General features: G+C 52.1%; 1 protein-coding gene across 3 annotated transcripts in view; it reads left to right on the forward strand.

Moving 5' to 3' along the window:
• The first annotated feature begins 3,031 nt into the window (after positions 1–3,031).
• The window catches only part of LOC115080985 (CD209 antigen-like protein E), a 29,298-nt gene continuing 12,439 nt past the window's right edge, over positions 3,032–19,890 (forward strand). For 2 of the 3 annotated variants that reach the window (XM_029585480.1, XM_029585482.1), the window contains exons 1-2: positions 3,036–3,318; positions 4,247–4,333. In XM_029585480.1, the coding sequence (XP_029441340.1) occupies positions 3,213–3,318; positions 4,247–4,333 (193 nt within the window). In that variant the 5' untranslated portion in view covers positions 3,036–3,212. Of the gene's footprint in view, positions 3,319–4,246; positions 4,334–19,890 lie in introns of all 3 variants that reach the window. The other variant, XM_029585481.1, reaches the window with a different exon arrangement.

A 19,890-nucleotide genomic window follows, 5' to 3' on the forward strand; every position in this document is an offset into this window, starting at 1 on the left:
GTGTTTTTGTTTTGCACTGTAAATAAAATTGCATCTACAGAAACAGCAAGAGCCTGCCGCCTTATTCCTCTTGGCTGTTTCCTAAGCCATGATTGGCCACATTACTACAGTACTGAAGTTATATGTCCCGAGGAAGGCCACCAAAATGGTGCATGGCCTGCACTATAGGGCATCTATGCTGAAGTGTGTTCATGGGACTCTCCCAGCTTTATCTTTCATGGTATCTGAGCCTTCCTTAAGGTCCAGTCATAGTTAGACCCCCCTCTTACAAGCTGGGATTTGTAGTTTCCCATTTTCCTTAGACAAACTGGAACCACAACTGGCCTGGCCTGTTGGGGATTAACCATGATCAAGGTAAAGCGGCCCTTTTTCTGCTCTCCCCAGTTCTGCTGGCTGCCCATCAGTGATCGCTAGGGTTGCCAACTCACTGTAGGTCAACAAAACAAGCTGACCCAGTCTTGGCTTTGCCCTATTGCATGCATGGAGTTGTAGTTTTGACTATCTAAGAGAAATCAATGGGACCACCAGAACTACAACTCTCTGCATGCAACAGAGGAAAACAAGGTTTGGTCAACCTGGAGCGAGTTCACAACTCTACACTCAGCCCTGCTAATAGAGAGACTCCAAATAAGAACATAAGAGCATGCCATACTGGGTCAGACCAAGGGTCCATCAAGCCCAGCATCCTGTTTCCAACAGTGGCCAATCCAGGCCATAAGAACCTGGCAAGTACCCAAAAACTAAGTCCACTCCATGTAACCATTGCTAATGGCAGTGGCTATTCTCTAAGTGAACTTAATAGCAGGTAATGGACTTCTCCTCCAAGAACTTATCCAATCCTTTTTTAAACACAGCTATACTAACTGCACTAACCACATCCTCTGGCAACAAATTCCAGAGTTTAATTGTGCGTTGAGTGAAGAAGAACTTTCTCCGATTAGTCTTAAATGTGCTACTTGCTAACTTCATGGAATGCCCCCTAGTCTTTCTACTATCTGAAAGAGTAAATAACCGATTCACATCTACCCGTTCTAGACCTCTCATGATTTTAAACACCTCTATCATATCCCCCCTCAGCCGTCTCTTCTCCCATGTCCCATGAAGCAAGAACTGGGGATGGACCTGAGAAAACCATCAGGGAACAAAATAATACCACATGAAAGGAAGCACATCCTCATCTGAAACAGTTACCTAGTGGGGCTTGCCCTCAAGGGGCATTGTGGAGATAAATAGTAGAAATCAGGGGTCAGAAAGGGATCAGGTACATTTATGCAAAATGGATTGATCACAGGTGCTACCCCAGGCTCTGTGAGCCCCCTGAATTATGGCTGCTGGAAACTGGGAGAGCGTGACTTGGATGACTCTACACATGTCCTCGTTCCTCAGAGCACCTGCTCCTGACCCACTGCTGGAGACTGGAGGTTAGGCAAGGGGGACCTTCAGTCTGATCCCAGTTTGGTAGCTCCTTATGTTCTTAATAAGGTCTTGGGTTTAAAGTGCCTTTGAGAATAAATTTGAAAAAAAAAGATTCTCAGTTAAAGGAAGCATGTGACTGAAAGCCAGACTGGTGGGGTTATGTTGCAAGACCTTGCTTTCTATGTTCTGGTAGGACTCAGAGTATTGGGGCTTCCTGTGCTCCTATCAGAGAGGAAGTGGGGGTGTCCTTCAGATCAAAGCACAGATCCTCTGAGGAAGGTGGACTGATTCAGGCTTGGTTTCAGTTCCACTGTAAGCTGGGACATGTAGTTTTCAGCCCCTTCAGGTAGGAAAATAAATAGGTTAAGAGGGTGTTTTTGACAATGGGAGAGGCCGAGTGAGGCTGAGATGGCAAGGCTGGATTGTTGTTCGGAAGAAGAAATCTGCGAAGGGACACCGGGAAGGTGGAGGAGATCCCACGGAAGGCTGCCAAAATGGTGCATGGCCTGCACTACAGACTGCACGCAGAAATACTGAGGAGCCAGTGTTGTCCTCTCTAGCAAAACGAAGGGAGACTGATACAAACTGATTCAAATATCCAGCACACTTCAATAAGATACAAGAAGAGAACATGTTCCATAGAATGCAAACCTCAAGAACAAGGGCATCATCATACAAACCTGGAGGGAGAAAGGCCAGGAGGGGATGTGAGAAAATACGTTTCGCTGATGTGAGGATGCCGCCTGGACCAGATGCCCAGTGGAGCTTATTGGAAGCAAAACAGTGCAGAGTTGAAGCCTGCATGTGACAAGCACAAAGGGAGCACAGAGATCGGACAGGGGAGGAAGGAGTTTGGTGGTCAAGTAATGGGGCACCCTTCTCTGAGTGACGGCTGCAACCCAGGGCAGCAGTTTGTGCATCCTGGAAGGCATGGGGTTAACCTCAGCAAAGCAGCAGCTGCAGACCCAAAGGAGACAGAATGGGACAGGCAGTGGGCATCCATGTGGGAATTTGATCTACTTTGAGTAGATGCACATAACGTTGGTGCTAGACAGACAGACAGAGAGGGCTTTTATAGTCTTTATCCGCCTTCATTTACTATGTTACCATGTAAGTAGTGTCTGTGATAGCAGAGCAGACTGGGGCAGGGGGGAACCAAGCAGTCCTGATCTGCTGACATTTGCTAGATATCGTGCATCGCAGATTTTGGTGCTTATAAGGCCTCTCACCCGACTGGGTTGCACCAAATCCACAAACCCAGACCTCCCTCAGATCCAGGCCTCAGACAAATAAGCGCCCTTGCCCAGAGGAGCTCAGGGTCTGATGTACTTTCATGGAGATGGGTCAGTGGGGCCCTTAGATTTACCAGCTTTGGGTTTTCTCTAACTCATAACAAACTCTTTACCTGATTTGATACAGTGGTTTCAATTGGGCTTATTGTGAAAAAAATAACACACATATATATATATAAATGCAGTGATAAGAGAGATGATGGATATTACTAAATATCAGGGAAGTGCATGCCACATGAGGAAAATGCAGATGAATTTCAAGAAAAACTGCTTTGGTATAGACTCCTCCCCCTCCCCCGCTCCCGAAACCGCCTGCGTGCTATCTGACCACAGCTCTCTCCGAGGGCAAGAGCATTATAAAGCCACTTTCTTCCCTGCACTTCTGCAGAGAGAAAAGCATTACAGAGAGGAAGCTGGTGGTGGCTGAAGCCCACAACCCATGCGACTCCCCTTCCACGGTTCACGTGGAAATAACCCAGGCCGTGGCGTGGCGCGGCTCGGGACATGGCTTTTGAGAAACCCTACCAAGAGCTCCAGCTCCAGGATCAGCACGTCTACGCCGATCTCCATGAGGCCCCGGCGAACACCTTGGGCGAAGCGGCGAACAAAGGTGAGGGAGAGGGGGTGGCGGCCAGACCGATCCAGCAGGGTTGCTGGGTGAAGAGAGCAAGAGTCCAAAAAAATATGTTTACACAAATAGTGTTGTGAAAATGTTCAGGGTTGTGCCCCATTCAAACATTTAACCCATCTGGGGCAAACAATTCCTGTGGCTCTCTCTTTTTTTTTTTTTTTTTATACAAGGTTTTTTTGGGGGTTTTTTCCTTCCACACAACTTCTTTTCTGATCTAGGGTTAAAGGTTTATTTGTCAAGAGTTTGCGGCAGAGGGGGAGGGGGAGGGGAAGGGTGGGGGGGGGGGGGGGGGGGGTAAGAAGTTAAGGGAATGAGCGGACAAAGGAAAAACGGGGGTAGGGTGTGAGGTCATGGGACGTGGGAAGAAAAGGAAGCGGGTGGTTTTGAACGGCGGCGGGCGGAAGGAGAACTGGTGGGAGAGTGCGAGGCAGATGGGAGATTCGGGGTCACCCATCCAGGCCCCCAGCATCCCGGCAAAAGGACAGTGAAGCCATTGGAAAAAGAGGAGATGAGTGGCCCAGAGAAGAAAGGGGATCCACTTGCAGCTGCTTCCGGTGGATCTCCCTGCTCTGACATTGTCACTTGGGAGCATTGGAGAAGGTATCACCTCTATGTAAGGCGAAAGCAATGGCTGCATCTGGAACAGCCGATGCAGAGCTGGTGCTGGGAAGGGCACAGGCAGTAGCCGGGGCAGTTTGGGGGTGGGGGTGGGGAGCAGAGGTTGTAGGCAGGGGCAATAGGTCGGGGGTGCTATGAGGGGGCTTGAGATGATCTGGGCAGGGGGATACTGTGAGGGGGAGGGAGAAGCTGGAGGTCTCTGAGGAGGAGGGAGAGTCTCACAGCAGGCGGGCAGGGCAGAGGGCAGGCACGTTTTCAGGTTCCTCTCTCTCCTTCTCTTTTCCTAAAGGGAATTATCAGAACCTGCAGTTACAAGACCAGCAGGGCACACTCCAGGATCAACAGTCAGCAAGGGATGAGAGAAGAACCCGGAAAGGTAAAGACAGGGCTCAGGATTAGGAATAAAATTAGGGATAGGGTAAGGGTTAGGGTGCAGGTACAAATTTCAGGTTAGAGTTAGAATAAGCTTTAGGGTAAAAGTTGGAGTCAGGCATAAGGATAAGCGATAGAGACAAGAGTTGGAAATAAATGTAAAAGGATTAGGGGATTGGGTAATGTAAGGGTCAGGGTTACTTTTAGTGCTGGGCACTAGGATTAGAGTTAAAGTTTGGTTTAAATTTAGTGTTAAGGTTAGGGGTAGGTTTAGCATTAATACAGAAGTTAGAATTAGGATTAGTGTAAGGTATAATTAAGATTAATCTAATGTTTATGTAATATATGGAGGTTATTTGCTATATATTTGTTGATGCTTATGTATTATGTATGTACTTATGTAATCTGCCCCTAAACAAATAGTAAATTCAGAAGTTGTGAAATATAAGTATTTTTAAATAAATAAAATTAGCATTACAGCTAGAGCACAGGTTAGGGTTAAAAAACATACATGGTAAAAACTGCCGCTCCGTGCAGTTATCCCCATGTTTCTCTTCAGGGTATTATATAAGAACATAAAAAATGCCATACTGGGTCAGACCAAGGGTCCATCAAGCTCCGTAACCTGTTCCCAACAGGGGCCAATCCAAGTCACAAGTACCTGGCAAGTACCCAAACATTAAATAAATGTCAAGCTACTATTGGTTATTAATTAATAGCAGTTTATGGATTTTTTCTCTAGGAACCTACCAAACCTTTTTTAAACCCAGTTACACTAACTGCTGTAACCACATCCTCTGGCAATGAATTCCAGAGCTTAACTGTGCGCTGAGTGAAAAAGAATTTTCTTTGATTTGTTTTAAATGTGCTACTTGCTAACTTCATGGAGTGCCTCCTGGTCCTTCTATTATCTGACAGGCCGATACAGTAAGGAGCGGTAGGAAGAGCTGCGTTAGTGCCGGGCGCACCCGCGTTTGCCGCACACACAGTCCGGCTCACCTACCGCTCGATACTGTATTTAAATAGCTTGCAAATGCAAGCCGCGTCCGTGAAGCGTTAGGCCCGCGCAACCCATTTTACTGTATAGAGCGCTATACAGTATCCTGGGTGCGCTGGCCTAACGCTTCACGGCCACGCTGGTGCCTGTCATTTCAAATGCCAGGCACCAGGAAGAGGATCCCAACTTTAACCAAAGAAAACCTAAAAACCTAAAATCCCCTCCTCCCGAAGCGACTCGACATGTAAAATATGTGAAGTGTAACCAACTTACTTTTTGTTTCTTTTTCAGCCCTTTCAGCCTTCTCTGCCGTCCTCCGGAGGGGGCAGCCGGCAGGGGCAGCCGGCGGCAAAAGCGGCTTCCAGCGGCCCCCGCCGGCGAAGACGGACGAACGCACGCCCGTAGTGCACGGGCGCTCAAGCCAATGAAAGCACATGGACGGGCGTGCGTGACGTACGCCGTGACGTCACGCACGCGCGTTCATGTGCTTTCATTGGCTTGAGCGCCCGTGCACTACGGGCGTGCGTTCGTCCGTCTTCGCCGGCGGGGGCCGCTGGAAGCCGCTTTTGCCGCCGGCTGCCCCTGCCGGCTGCTCCCTCCGGAGGACGGCAGAGATGGCTGAAAGGGCTGAAAAAGAAACAAAAAGTAAGTTGGTTACACTTATTCACATATTTTACATGTCGAGTCGCTTTGGGAGGAGGGGGTTTTAGGTTTTTAAGTTTCCTTTTGGGGGAAAGTTTGCCGCCTACCCTTACCCCTGCCTCTAACGCAGGGGTAGGGGTAGGCGGTAAATTAGCAGGTTAAATGCGCGGCTAAACTGCAGGTTAAAAAGGCGATAGTCGGGGCGCGCGTTACTGAATGGGGTGGAATAGCTAATCCGATCGTTTACATCTCCTATACATGCCGCGGGCGGAAGGGGTTACTCGTTGATTTAAAGAGGCGGTAAGAATGGGTTAAAGGGGATAGTGAATCGCGGGTTGGACTAACGCGGCCAAATTGTGAGTAGAAGGCGGGTTAGAAGCAGGGTAACCGCGGCCGTCCTTTACTGTATTGACCTGAAGGACTGAGTTGCACAGGCTGGATAAACATGCGTGGGAGTAGCTTGCTATGATGGCGGTTTCTACCCCTAAACAATTAGCTAGGTACTTCACTTAGATGCAGCTCCAGCACTACTAACTACATCGATGGCGGGGGTGGAAGGGAAATAGAACAAAAAAGTCACTTAAGAACATAAGAAATTGCCATGCTGGGTCAGACCAAGGGTCCATCAAGCCCAGCATCCTGTTTCCAAGAGAGGCCAAACCAGGCCACAAGAACCTGGCAAGCACCCAAATCTTCATTCGTCACAACAAGAGTTATTGACACTTCTCTCACCTGAGATGTTCAGGCTGGCAAGAAACTTGTTTTTCGTATCTTGCCCCGAGGCCTTTGGAATTCACTTCCATTAGTCTTATGTTTGGAGAAAAACTATAGCAAACTTAGAAAGTTTTTAAAAACTCAGCTCTTTTTACAAGCGTTTTCAGGTTAGCGGATTCTTTTCCCATCAGAGACCTTTTTTTTTTTTTTTTTAAGCAGTTCTTATAATTTACATATAGTACCTAGGTTGTTATTGTAGATATATTATGTTTAATTATTTATGTTTTTAATAATTACTTGAATTGTAATATTCCAGGTTTTCACATAATTGAAAGATTTGACATACCTCCATACCAAAGACTTGCCATTCACGAACAACAAATTTAAAAATGTGTCTCGTTATCTTAACACTTGATTATGTTAACTAGCAAAACTAAATTAAGCATTATTTAAAAAAAAAAAAAAAAAAAAAAAAAAGAGCGGAAAATGTATTTAAATAAAGAGTTTGGGGGCCCAGTGGCAGTGTAGTGCAGTGCCAAGCAGAGGATCTGCATTTGATTCCTGGGCTCAGGTCCTCTGCTCCATGGGCCATCCAGACAGGCAGCGTTTATAGCCTCTGGGGAGAGGGAGCCCCAGTCATCGTGCTATAGCGACACCTAATGGCTGGATTCAGGGCCCATGATTGCAGGAACGAACCGAAAGCAGCCCTGGTACGTGTTCCCCGACCAAGTAGGGAAGGGATATAAAATAGGAGGAAAAACAAAAGTGTAGGTAGCTGTCAGTGAAAGGACTCATGCACAGGATCTCAACTCTGGTTCTGTCTGAGCTGGCAGCCCAAAGGAGTAGAAGGAGACTGCTGCCCACCGACTGCTCTTCCCTGAAAGAGCATCATTTAAGCTCTCATTCGTGTCGATGGAGAAAAGCTAACGAGGACGGAAAGCATATTGGCAATGATGTGAGAGTCCTATTTTTTTTATATGGCCAGCTTTAAAGAGGACCTGATTTTCAAACTTGCTCCTAGTTTTGTAGATAAAGGGAGAATTCTATGCTATATTACAGCATCAACAATATTCAGCAGTGGGGGGGGGGGGGGGGGGGGGGGGGGGGGGGGGGGGGGAGGAGTGGGCAGAGGCACCGCCATTTCCTTCCTTTTTGGTTTTCAGCATTGCTCAGGGGCAGTAAATAGTTACCAGCGGAGGAACACAACAGGCTGGCTTGCTCTATTCTCCAGCTTTGCGGGACAAATTGGGATTAGGAGGGCCGCTGCGTATTTCAGTTGCCATGGGTTATGAGGGATGTGAGTGCTGCAGCTGTAGAGGGGGAAACCAGGCTGTGGGGGATGCTACAAGCCACATAGTTGATTAACTGGAAGAGGCATCCAGCACTAGTGCCTGTGCTGTGAACACACCAGCCCACGCTGATTTTTTTAGCACCCCAAAGAACCTCTATTTAACAGTAAACACCACACCTAAATTTACAATTTATAAACGCCTATAATTAGAAGCCCTAGGTATAAAGCTTGCATGGAGTTCTGAGGAAGATCAGCACAGTAGCACCCCAAACTGCACATAGTTATAAGGGACAAGAGTAACAGATAAGTATGGGGGAAAAAAAAAAAAAGTGAAAGCTTGCTGGGCAGACTGGATGGACCGTTTGGTCTTCTTCTGCCGTCATTTCTATGTTTCTATGTTTCTCCGGGTCCATATGGAACCCAGTATTGGATATAATATACCCCAGGAAGTGGAGAGACTCACATTTGAATAGACACTTTTTGAGCTTGGCTTAGAGCTTGTTTGTACGGACCCATTGGAGAACCAATTGGATGTCCCGGCGATGGGATTGGAGATCTTTAGAATAGATAAGGACATCGTCCAGGTACACCACTACCGAGGTATGCAACAAGTCTCGGAAGACCTCATTCATCATGTGCTGGAATAGAGTGGGGGTATTACATAGGCCAAACGGCATGACTAGGTATTCATAGTGGCAGTCTCTGATGTTGAATGTGGACTTCCATTCATCTCTGGGTCTAATTCGTATCAGGTTATAGGCACTCCAGAGGTCCAGCTTGGTAAAAATTTTAGCTCCCTGCAGGCGGTCAAGAAGTTCAGGGATGAGGCACAAGGGATAGTGATCCCTTCGGGTGATGGCATTTAGACCCCGATAGTCAATACAGGACCGGAGTGTCTGTCCTTCTTTGCGACAAAAAGAACCCGGCTCCTGTGGGAGAGGTGGATGGCTGAATGAATGCCCTTTCCAGGTTCTCTTTGATGTACTGAGACATGGCTCAGGTCTCAGGGAGAGATAGGGGATAGACGCAACCCCTAGGAAACGTGGTGCCTGGTCGATAGCACAATCAAAGGGCCGATATTCGGGGAGCGTCTCTGCCATCTTCTTAGAAAAAACATCCTCGAAGTCTGCGTATTGAGGAGGTAGGCCAATGGAGGTGGTTGCCAAGGAGACAGGAGCATGCTGAACCTGGAGGAGGCAATTGGACTGGCACCATGACCCCTACGAAGTCAGCTGGAGAGTGCTCCAGTCAATTGGGGGGGGGGGGGGGGAGTGTGCCTGAAGCCACGGTAGTCCCAGCACAATGAATTGATGAATTGATTTCTCGAGGATGAAGAATGGAATAATCTCTTCGTGCAATACACCGGTGCATAGCCATACTGGGATAGTGACTCAGGTAATCTGGCCCAGTAAGAATTCCCCATTGATGGAGGAGATAACAATGGGCAGAATCTGGGGTAGAGCAGATAGGCCCAGCTTAGTCACCAGTTCACTGGAGATAAAGTTCCCACCAGCGCCTGAGTCCACCAGTGCCAGGGTAGGATAGGTGAGCTGTGGAAGGACTAGAAAGACTGATAGAGTACATTGGGGAGCCGAGGAGGCACAACCTAGGGTCATCTCCCCACTGACACCTAGGTTTGGCAGTTTCCCTGCTGCACTGGGCACTGGGCCAAGAGATGGCCCTTCCCGGAACAACAAAGGCAGAGGCCCAGGGAATGCCGCCACTGACTCTCTTCTGGTGAGAGGCGGGTCCGGCCCAATTGCATGGGCTCTTCAGGAAGCTGAGAACCGGACTTGGCTGTGGGTCTCAGCGCCAGGGGCTGCAAAAAAGATGGAACCAGCAGTACTGGTCGGTGAGGTGTTTGGGATACCCAAAGCCGTTCCTGAAGGCGACCGTCGATTCTTCCCGCCAGGTCAATTAGGGCATCCAACCTATTGATCCTGGGCAGTGAGCTCATCTTTGACCCTAGGAGACAAGCCTTCTAAGAAGATACTTCAGAGGCTGTCCTCCCACCAGCCCAACTCAGTAGCCAGAGTGCAGAATTTGATGGCATATTCCGCCAGCATCTTGGATATCCTGCCGGAGATGAAGGATGTCGGAGCCAGCTGTGGTTAGTCGACCCGGCTTGTTGATGATCTGTTTGAAGGTCTGCATGAAATGTTGCAGGTCCTGAAGTAATGGGTCACCATGCTCCCACAAAGGGGAGGAACTCGGGGCTGGAAACAAGCAGGAACTCAGGCTCAGGAACACTGGAACGCAGCAACAATGTACTCTCTTGAGCAGGACCTGTTGCCAAGGTGGATAACAGGGGAATGAGCTGGTCTTAAATAGCTTGGTGTGATGATGTAATCTTCGGGGGCCGGGCCAAAGTTTCCCGCTGTGACCCCTTTAAGTAGGGACGAGTCCCGGGTACATGCTGAGGAAGTTGGCAGTGTCTGAAGCTGTGTGGAGAGGCCGTGGCATGATTCAGGGCAAGGCCACCCCACACCATAGGAGAGGGAGCCTGGAGTCGGTGCCTGCCAAGGCAGGTAGGGGGGCCCAGCTGCGGCAACCCACGGCTGGGATTCCCAACAATACCCCCCCTCTTACGCCCCCTCACAGAAGGACCAGGCTTGCCGGGGTGTGCTTGATGAAACTGTCGGAGAAGGGATTTGTCCAGTATATTCGAGGCGGGTTCCCAGGTCCCTCCCAGGAGATCAAGTATTCCCAGTGTCTGTGGTTGCGTCTCACATTCAGTATGTCCTTGACCTGGTAGACCTGGTCTTCATCCGAGGCTATGTCGAGGGTTACGGTGGCTTGCGGTGGATCGGGGAGAGCACCAATGGTTTCAACAAAGAAACATGAAATGCGTTGTGTATCTTCAAACTAGATGGTAGGTGCAGATGGTAGGAGACTGGACCCAGGCGTTTGCTTACAGTAAAGGGACCAATGTACTTAAGTGCCAACCTCATGGAGGGCACTCTAAGGTGGATATGGCGAGTGTTCAAACTCAGTCTCCAGGCTTGAAGAATGGGGCTGGACAGCGGTGTTTGTCAGCGCCTCTTTTGGCTGCCTCGGTAGCTCGTTGGAGATTGGCCTGAGTGGTGTTCCAGAGTGAGTGGAGTTGCTGGGCAGTAAGCTGAGCTGCAGGAGAGGGTAAGCAGTATGGGTAGTGGTGGCACAGGTTATTTTCCAAAGACTATGTTACAGTTTTGGCTGCAGTGCAACCGCCTCACCACCAGGGGTCCCTCTAGTGCTGGCTTTCCGGACAGGCCCAGTCCATCTTATCTGTCCACTCTGTGCTCTGGGTGTGTCCTTATAACCCTGCCTGACAGTTGCCTCGGTGCTTCGGCATCGAGCTCACCTGGGCTCCCTGCTCTAGCCTTGCGCGGCCTTCGGGCCTCCTTCCTCGTTGTTCTCACCTGGCCTACGGGCCTTCTGACCTGCTTGCTCTGCTTACGGTGTGTGGCCTACGGGCCTTCTGTGTGTGTGTGTGGCCTACGGGCCTTCTGACCTGCCCTGCTCTGCTTATGGTGTGTGGCCTACGGGCCTTCTGTCTGTGTGTGTGGAGCCTACGGGCCTTCTGACCTGCCTTGCCCCGCTTATGGTGTGTGGCCTACGGGCCTTCTGTGTGTGTGTGGCCTACGGGCCTTCTGACCTGCCTTGCCCCGCTTATGGTGTGTGGCCTACGGGCCTTCTGTGTGTGTGTGGCCTACGGGCCTTCTGACCTGCCTTGCCCTGCTTACTGTGCCCTGACCCAGCCTGAACTTAGACTCTGCTCATTGCCGCCTGCCCTGACCCAGCCTGAACTTAGACTCTGCTCATTGCCGCCTGCTCTGACCCAGCCTGAACTTAGACTCTGCTCATTGCCGCCTGCCCTGACCCAGCCTGAACTTAGACTCTGCTCCTTGCCGCCTGCTCTGACCCAGCCTGAACTAGACACTGCTTATTGCTGCCTGCCTTGACCCAGCCTGGAACCAGACACTGTTTCTAGCTTCCTGTCTCTCTCCACCTGGAGCCACCCTGCTGGGTGGTGTTCACGCCTCCTGACCGGAGCCCAAGCGTAACAGTATGCCGAAGCCATCAAATTTCCAGGGGAAGAGATGGTCTGTGTCCTGCCGGTGAGTCAACTTTTTCACTAATTCAAGATGCCTCCTTCTTTAAAGTTTTATACCTGCAATTCCTGTCAGACTTTGAATTATCCAAGCTATCAGAACTGTCTAGCCTGTGAACTTGATGGTCAGGAACACTGGTCATGCAATAATTGCAACAAGAAAAATGTCTCTGTCTATCAGGAGTGTTTGAACTGTCTGGCTCCTAAACCAGGGTGGTGAAAATGCTCCTGTCTTCCGTGTTTGTTACCACCAGGCAAACCCTGCCCCCTGTGTTCTGCTCTAGGACCAGCTGTGCCATTAAAAAAAGCTATCAGCTCTCCTAACCAGTATTCTGTTTCTGGCTCAACTAAAACAGACATTTTTGCTGGCAGTTTGTGGATAGAAAAACCCAGGACTTACCTGGCCAAGAAGGTTTCTGTGACACCAGTGCTAGAGCCTCAGGAACAGGTTTCTCTCAAACGGAGAGAGTTGATGAACTCTAGCAGGGCTCTGCTGCCCACAGCTGCTGTTGAGACACTAACGAGCACATTCCCTAGACGTCCTAGAACTGCCTGTGCCTTCTCTAAACTGCTCCTCCAGAAACAAAATAAGGAGCCTCAGAGTGTGGCTCGAGGTATCAAGCCCACAGCAGTGCAATCTGTGTCTTCTATGTGCACTGCTTCAAACCTTGCTGCTCTGCCATCTGAGCCTGTTTCATCACCCCAGGGGGGGGCCAAGCCTGCTGCATCACCCCAGGGGGGGGCCGAGCCTGCTGCATCGCCCCAAGAGGGGGCCAAGCCTGCTGCCTCGCCCCAAGAGGGGGCCAAGCCTGCTGCCTCGCCCCAGGAGGGGGCCAAGCCTGCTGCCTCGCCCCAGGAGGGGGCCAAGCCTGCTGCCTCGCCCCAGGAGGGGGCCAAGCCTGCTGCATCGCCCCAGGAGGGGGCCAAGCCTGCTACATCGCCCCAGGAGGGGGCCAAGCCTGCTGCATCACCCCAGGAGGGGGCCAAGCCTGCTGCCTCGCCCCAGGAGGGGGCCAAGCCTGCTGCATCGCCCCGAGAGGGGTCCGATCCTGCTACAACGCCCGGAGAGGTGTTCCAGCCTGCTGTTTCATCCCGAGAGGGGCCCGAACCTGCTGCACTACCCCGAGAAGAGCCTGCTAAACCGGTCCTGCTGCCACCCCCGGAGGGGCTCAAACCGGTACCACTAACAGACTTTCTAACTCTGCCATCTGAGCCTGTTGAATGGCTCCAGCTGTTGTTGCCCTCGGAGGGGCCAGATCTCATCTTTGAGTACCCCCTGCTAAGATGGGACCCAGGAGGAGGGGGAGGCCTTGAGGAGGGGGTACTGTTACAGTTTTGGCTGCAGTGCAACCGCCTCACCACCAGGGGTCCCTCTAGTGCTGGCTTTCCGGACAGGCCCAGTCCATCTTATCTGTCCACTCTGTGCTCTGGGTGTGTCCTTATAACCCTGCCTGACAGTTGCCTCGGTGCTTCGGCATCGAGCTCACCTGGGCTCCCTGCTCTAGCCTTGCGCGGCCTTCGGGCCTCCTTCCTCGTTGTTCTCACCTGGCCTACGGGCCTTCTGACCTGCTTGCTCTGCTTACGGTGTGTGGCCTACGGGCCTTCTGTGTGTGTGTGGCCTACGGGCCTTCTGACCTGCTTGCTCTGCTTACGGTGTGTGGCCTACGGGCCTTCTGTGTGTGTGTGGCCTACGGGCCTTCTGACCTGCCCTGCTCTGCTTATGGTGTGTGGCCTACGGGCCTTCTGTCTGTGTGTGTGGAGCCTACGGGCCTTCTGACCTGCCTTGCCCCGCTTATGGTGTGTGGCCTACGGGCCTTCTGTGTGTGTGTGGCCTACGGGCCTTCTGACCTGCCCTGCTCTGCTTATGGTGTGTGGCCTACGGGCCTTCTGTCTGTGTGTGTGGAGCCTACGGGCCTTCTGACCTGCCTTGCCCCGCTTATGGTGTGTGGCCTACGGGCCTTCTGTGTGTGTGTGGCCTACGGGCCTTCTGACCTGCCTTGCCCCGCTTATGGTGTGTGGCCTACGGGCCTTGTGTGTGTGTGTGTGTGTGGCCTACGGGCCTTCTGACCTGCCTTGCCCTGCTTACTGTGCCCTGACCCAGCCTGAACTTAGACTCTGCTCATTGCCGCCTGCCCTGACCCAGCCTGAACTTAGACTCTGCTCCTTGCCGCCTGCTCTGACCCAGCCTGAACTAGACACTGCTTATTGCTGCCTGCCTTGACCCAGCCTGGAACCAGACACTGTTTCTAGCTTCCTGTCTCTCTCCACCTGGAGCCACCCTGCTGGGTGGTGTTCACGCCTCCTGACCGGAGCCCAAGCGTAACAGACTAGCTGGAATGGAGAAACTCCTGTCACGGAATAGATATACAGGTTATGGGAAAATTCTGCCCAGGGTAACAGAGCGGCCCAATCATCTTGTCTGTATCCAACGAAGAAAGGTTTTTAGAGCCTGGTTAGTTTGTTCTGCCTGGCCGTTCCCCTGAGGGTGAAAAGCAGATGTGAAGTCCAGTTGTATCCCAAACTTTTTACATAGGGAGCACCGATACTTTGCCGTAAACTGAGAGCCATGGTCAGAAGCTATGTGTCGTGGAAGACCGTGGAGACGAATAGCTGGGCGAGTTCGGCTGCCGAGGGTAGTTTCGAAAGGGCCACGAAGTGTGCCATCTTTGAAAACGTATCGATAACCACCCAGATAACTTGGTTCCCATTGGATGGGGGCAGGTCCACCACGAAGTCTGTGGAGATGTGAGTCCACAACTCTTTGGGTACCGGCAGCAGTTGCAAGAGACCCCAGGGGCGACCTGACAATGGCTTCTGCTGGGCATAGATCGGGCAGGAGCTGACGTATGCCTGGACGTCATGTTCCATCTGTGGCCACTAGTAGTAGTGGGACAAGAGCTCCAGAGTACGGACCCTGCCGGGATGGCCGGCAGTGAGCGAGTCATGGGCCGGGACAAGACCTTCCAACGAAGCCAAAGAGGAACAACTGTTTTCCCCAGGGGTACCGTATTGGTGGCAGTGAGGAGGACTTTAGCTGGGTCCAAGATGTACTGGGGGATGATGGGCATGTCCTCCATCTCATGGATCCTGGAGAAGGCGTCAGCTCTAGCATTCTTCGAAGCAGGTCGGTACTGCAGGACGAAGTTGAAACAGCTGAAAAACAGCAACCAGCGGGCCTGGCGGGGGTTTAAGCACTGAGCTTGGCTGAGATACTCCAGGTTCTTGTGATCGGTATGCACTGTGACGGGGTGATGTGCCCCCTCTAGCCACTGCCACCACTCCTTGAATTCCATTTTAATTGCCAAAAGTTCTTTGTCTACAATGCCGTAGTTCCTTTTGGCAGGTGTAAATTTACGGAAAAGTAGGAGCAAGGTAGTAGAGCCCCGTTGCTGAAATGCTGGCTGAGGACAGCCCCTACCATGATGTCTGAGGCATCTACCTCCCACCACGAACGGGCGTGAGGGGTTAGGGTGGCGGAGGCAGGGCTTGCAAAGGCAGGCTTGTTTCAGCTCTTCAAATGCTTGGAGCACCTCTGGCGGCCAGTGTTTGGCGTCGGATCCCTTCTTCGTGAGGGCGGTAAGAGGTTCTACCATATGCGAGTACTGTGGAACGAAGTGTCAGTAGAAATTGGCAAAGCCAAGAAAGTGCTGGAGAGCATGGACCCCCATGGGGCACAGCCAGTCCAGGATGCTAGCAACCTTCTCAGGGTCCATGTAGAAGCCTGTAGTAGATACAATAAAGCCCAGAAAGAGAAGAGACTCTTGTTCAAAGAGGCATTTTTCTAGTTTGGCAAAGAGGCGATGTTCTCGTAAGCGTTGTAGAACTCGGTGTCTCTCCAAGCGATGAGTGGATAGGTCCTTAGAATAGATCAGTACGTTGTTGTTAGGGAGCGCGCCCTTCAGGCCCTGTTAGGAGCTCAGAGGTGCGGTCCCATCTCAAAGGAGAATGTGAGCCCTTGGATCACGGCGTGGCTCAGGGAGGAGCTCCAAGACACACCGCGAGAGGTAAGCAGGTACGAACACGGGTGGAGCAGAAGCAAGGCTGGACTGAAGACAAGGCGAGGAATATCCGGAACAGGAACAAGGCAGGCTCAGCCCTCCACTGGACCTACACGCACCAATGAGACCCAGCAATGCAATGCTGGTCTCGAGAATAACCCTCTGGCCACTCGATAGCCCTTCCGGATCCGCCGCTTGGGAACGATGAGTGCGTGAGGCCAGACGGAGGCTGAGGGCAGGAACAAGAAGACTCAGGATACTTGGAGGATTCAGACATAGACTTGGAGACTCAGACGAAGACTCGGACAAGGATTCAGGTTGCTCGGAGGTTTCAGGCAAGGATTCAGGAGTCAGGCGAAAGTACTAGGTGAGAACTGCATCGCAGCATGCCCTACACAGCTGCCCATGGCTGGGTGCGGACCACGCTGAATGCGAAGCAGACTTCAGGTGAAGACATGGAACTTGAGACTAGAACATGACGATTCAGTAGAGGTTGCACCTGGGTGCGCCCTACACAGCCGCCTGTGGCTGGTCGTGGACCAAGCTGGAGCAGAGCAGGTTCTAGCAGAGTCTTGGGCATGGACAGCAGACACAAGGAGCTCTGAAGACCGGGACAGGATTCAAGACTCAGAATTCAAGACTCAGGATTCTCAGAAGCAAGGCATTAAAAACAGGAGTCTTCTGGAGGCTTGCACTGCAGACGAGAAGAAGGCCTTCTGCCATGAAGCACCCTACACAGCCCCCCCATGGGCTGGTCACGGACCACGACGGTGGCATGCCAGGAGAGGTGGACAGACGAGGGACCTGGGAACTGTACGAAGAGATGGAGTCAGGACAGGAACATCGGACATCAGGAGCATGGCACCTCATGACACGGAACATCAGGACATCTGGACATGGAGCATCTGGAACATCAGGAACATGAGACAGGCGACGAGGGAGCAAGGAGGAACGAGACCAGGAACATCAAGGAGACAAATTTCAGGAACACAAAGGTCAAGGAACGAAGATCCATCAAGGCACAGGAAGACCACGGAGGACCTGGATCCAAAGAAGACCACAGATGCTGTGAAGACTGGATCGAAGGTCCCAAGGAACAGGAACTGAGCCCTTTTATAGGGCTGAAGCAGGAACAGGTTGATGATATCATCTGTTGGGGCCACGGGCTTTTCCTGCTGCTGGCCCTTTAAATATCGAAGAGAGGCGCGGGCCCGTGCCTAAGAAGAAGCAGGAAGGAGCAAACATGTCAGCGGCATCCCTGCCGCGTGGAAAGCAGGACAAGAGGCGGCTCCCTGCCGCAAAACGGATGGAGACAGACAGCGGCGGCGGCTACATGCCGTGATGAAGAAAAACCCCGCCGGCGGCTTTAGGACAGCGGGGAAACCCAGGAACGTTGCGGCACGGCCTGCTGTGAGGGACGGCGTCAGTGACCTCCTTGGCTGCGGAAGGTAGGGGACTGCCCACAGCTGATGTGGGCAGGATCCTAACAGTTGTCCAAATAGGCAATAACATTGGTGTGGCGCATGTCTTGGAAAACTTCATTCATAAGGTTTTGGAAGACCGTTGGTGCGTTACATAGGCTGAATGGCATTACTAGATATTCATAGTGGCCATCACGTGTGTTAGAGGTGGTCTTCCACTCGTCCCCAGGCTTGATGCGGACCAGTTTGTAGGCCCCATGGAGGTCTAATTTAATGAAGATCTTCACTCCTTGGAGACTGTTGAGCAGTTCCGGGATAATCGGGAGTGGGTACCTGTCTCGGCGGGTAATAGCGCTGAGACCTCGATAGTTCTTGCACGGTCTTAAGGTGCCATCCTTCTTCGCTACGAAACAGAACCCAGCACCCGCCAGAAAGGTGGAAGGGTGAATGAACCCTCTATCCAGATTCTCCCAAATGTATTGCGACATTGCCTGGGTCTCGGGAAGAGACAGCGGATACACCCGACCTCGAGGAGGTGTAGTATTGGGCAGGAGGTCAATGGCGCAGTCTAAAGGTCTTGGAGTGTTTCTGCCTTTTCCTTTGAGAACACATCTGCGAAGTTTCCGTACTGGGCTGGCAGGGCCGGTGCGGTTGTGTCCAGCGGGAGTCAGACCGAGGCAAGTCCTGGAGACACGAGGAGAAGCAGTTGGGCCCCCAGGAGGCGATCTGCAGGGTCTCCCAGTCGATGTGGGGGGTGTGCCTCTGGAGCCATGGGAGTCCCAGCACCACTGGGTAAATGGCCTTCACGAGCAGGAAGAAGGTAATCTCCTCGTGGAGGATCCCAGTGCAGAGCGTCATCGGGGCGGTGAAGAGGTGACTCGCCTTATAGTGGGTCTCCCTGAATTGAAGAGATCAGTAATGGAGGAACCCTGGGAAGCACAGGAAGCTGTAGTTGCTTCACCAATCCAGCCAGGATAAAATTCCCTCCAGCCCCGGAGTCTATGAAGGCCAACGTTGAAAAAGAGCCTCTGGGGTAAAAGAGTGTCACTGGAGCGGTGCATTGGGGAATGGGGTTTACACAGCCTAGGGTCAGCTCCCCCTGTGACGCCTAGGCTCGAGAGTTTCACGGCCATTCAGGACAGTGGGCCAGCATGTGGCCTTTGCCGCCACAATAGAGACAGTCCGAGTGTCCGGCGTTGCTGCTTTTCTTCCGATGTGAGGTGACTATGGCCAAGTTGCATGGGTTCTTCGCTGCGTGAAGGAGCCGGTTCAGGAAGCGGGGGTGTGACCAAGGGCCTTGAGAAAGACAGTGCCAAGGCAGCTAGCTCGTCTTTAATTCTAGAGGCCAGGCCCTCTAGAAAAATGCTACGGAGGCTGTCCTCCCTCCAGCCTAGTTCCGAGGCCAAGGTATGAAACTCCACAGTATAATCCACCAAGGAGTGAGACCCCTGGCGGAGATGGAGGAGCCCCGAGGTGGCCGTTGATCGTTGACCCGGTTCATTAAAGACTTGTTTAAAGGTTTGGACAAAATGCGGAAGGTCCCCAAGTAAGGAATCTCCATGCTCCCAAAGGAGAGAGGTCCATGCCAGAGCTTTACCATCAAGTGGGGATAGGATGAAGGTTTTCTTAACCTGGTCGCTGGTAAACTGCGCCGGTTGGAGGGAAAAGCACATAAAACAGTGGTTCAGGAACCCCCAGCACTGCTTCGAGTCCCCTGGAGTAGCGGGGAGGTGCAAAGAGGCGGAGGAAACTGGTGCTGCTGCAGGTGGCGTTGACGGAACCCCTGGCATGGGGGTGGTGTCCAGTCGGTTGGCCAGGCGCTGGACTGTGGCTGCCAGGACATCCAGGCACTGCTGCTGTTGTTGGAGCCATTGAGCCAGGCCCGGAATGGCCAGGAGACTGGACAGGTCCACCGGGTCCATGGCCTTGGCAAACTGTTATTGGTGTGGACCCTTGAGCCAGGACAAGGCTTGGACTCACCACCATGGGAAGGCCTCCAGTGGACCTCATTGCCGGGAGGTGGTACTGGAGGAGAAGACCCGGCCGACAGGACTTAGGTGCGGGTCTCCTGAGGAAGGGTCGAGGCTGGCGGAAATCAAGAGTGACCGTGGACAGTCCAGAAGTCGGGGCAGGCAGCGAACAGGCAGCACGATGAACCAGACCGGAGATCAGGGCAGGTGGTGGACACACAGTGACGAGGAGGCAAGCCAAAGGTCAGGATGGGCAGCAGACAAGCAGAACCAGGATACCAAGCCGAAGTGAAGACCAAAAAGACCATTCGAGGAGCGGGGTAACAGGAACAAGCGGAACCACAGGATCAGGAGCAGGCAGGAACTCGGGGCCGGAAACAAGCAGGAACTCAGGATCAGGAACAAGCAGGAAGTCAGGATCAGGAACACTGGTAC

Source organism: Rhinatrema bivittatum, chromosome 19 (genome assembly GCF_901001135.1).
Source record: "Rhinatrema bivittatum chromosome 19, aRhiBiv1.1, whole genome shotgun sequence".
NCBI lineage: Eukaryota > Metazoa > Chordata > Amphibia > Gymnophiona > Rhinatrematidae > Rhinatrema > Rhinatrema bivittatum.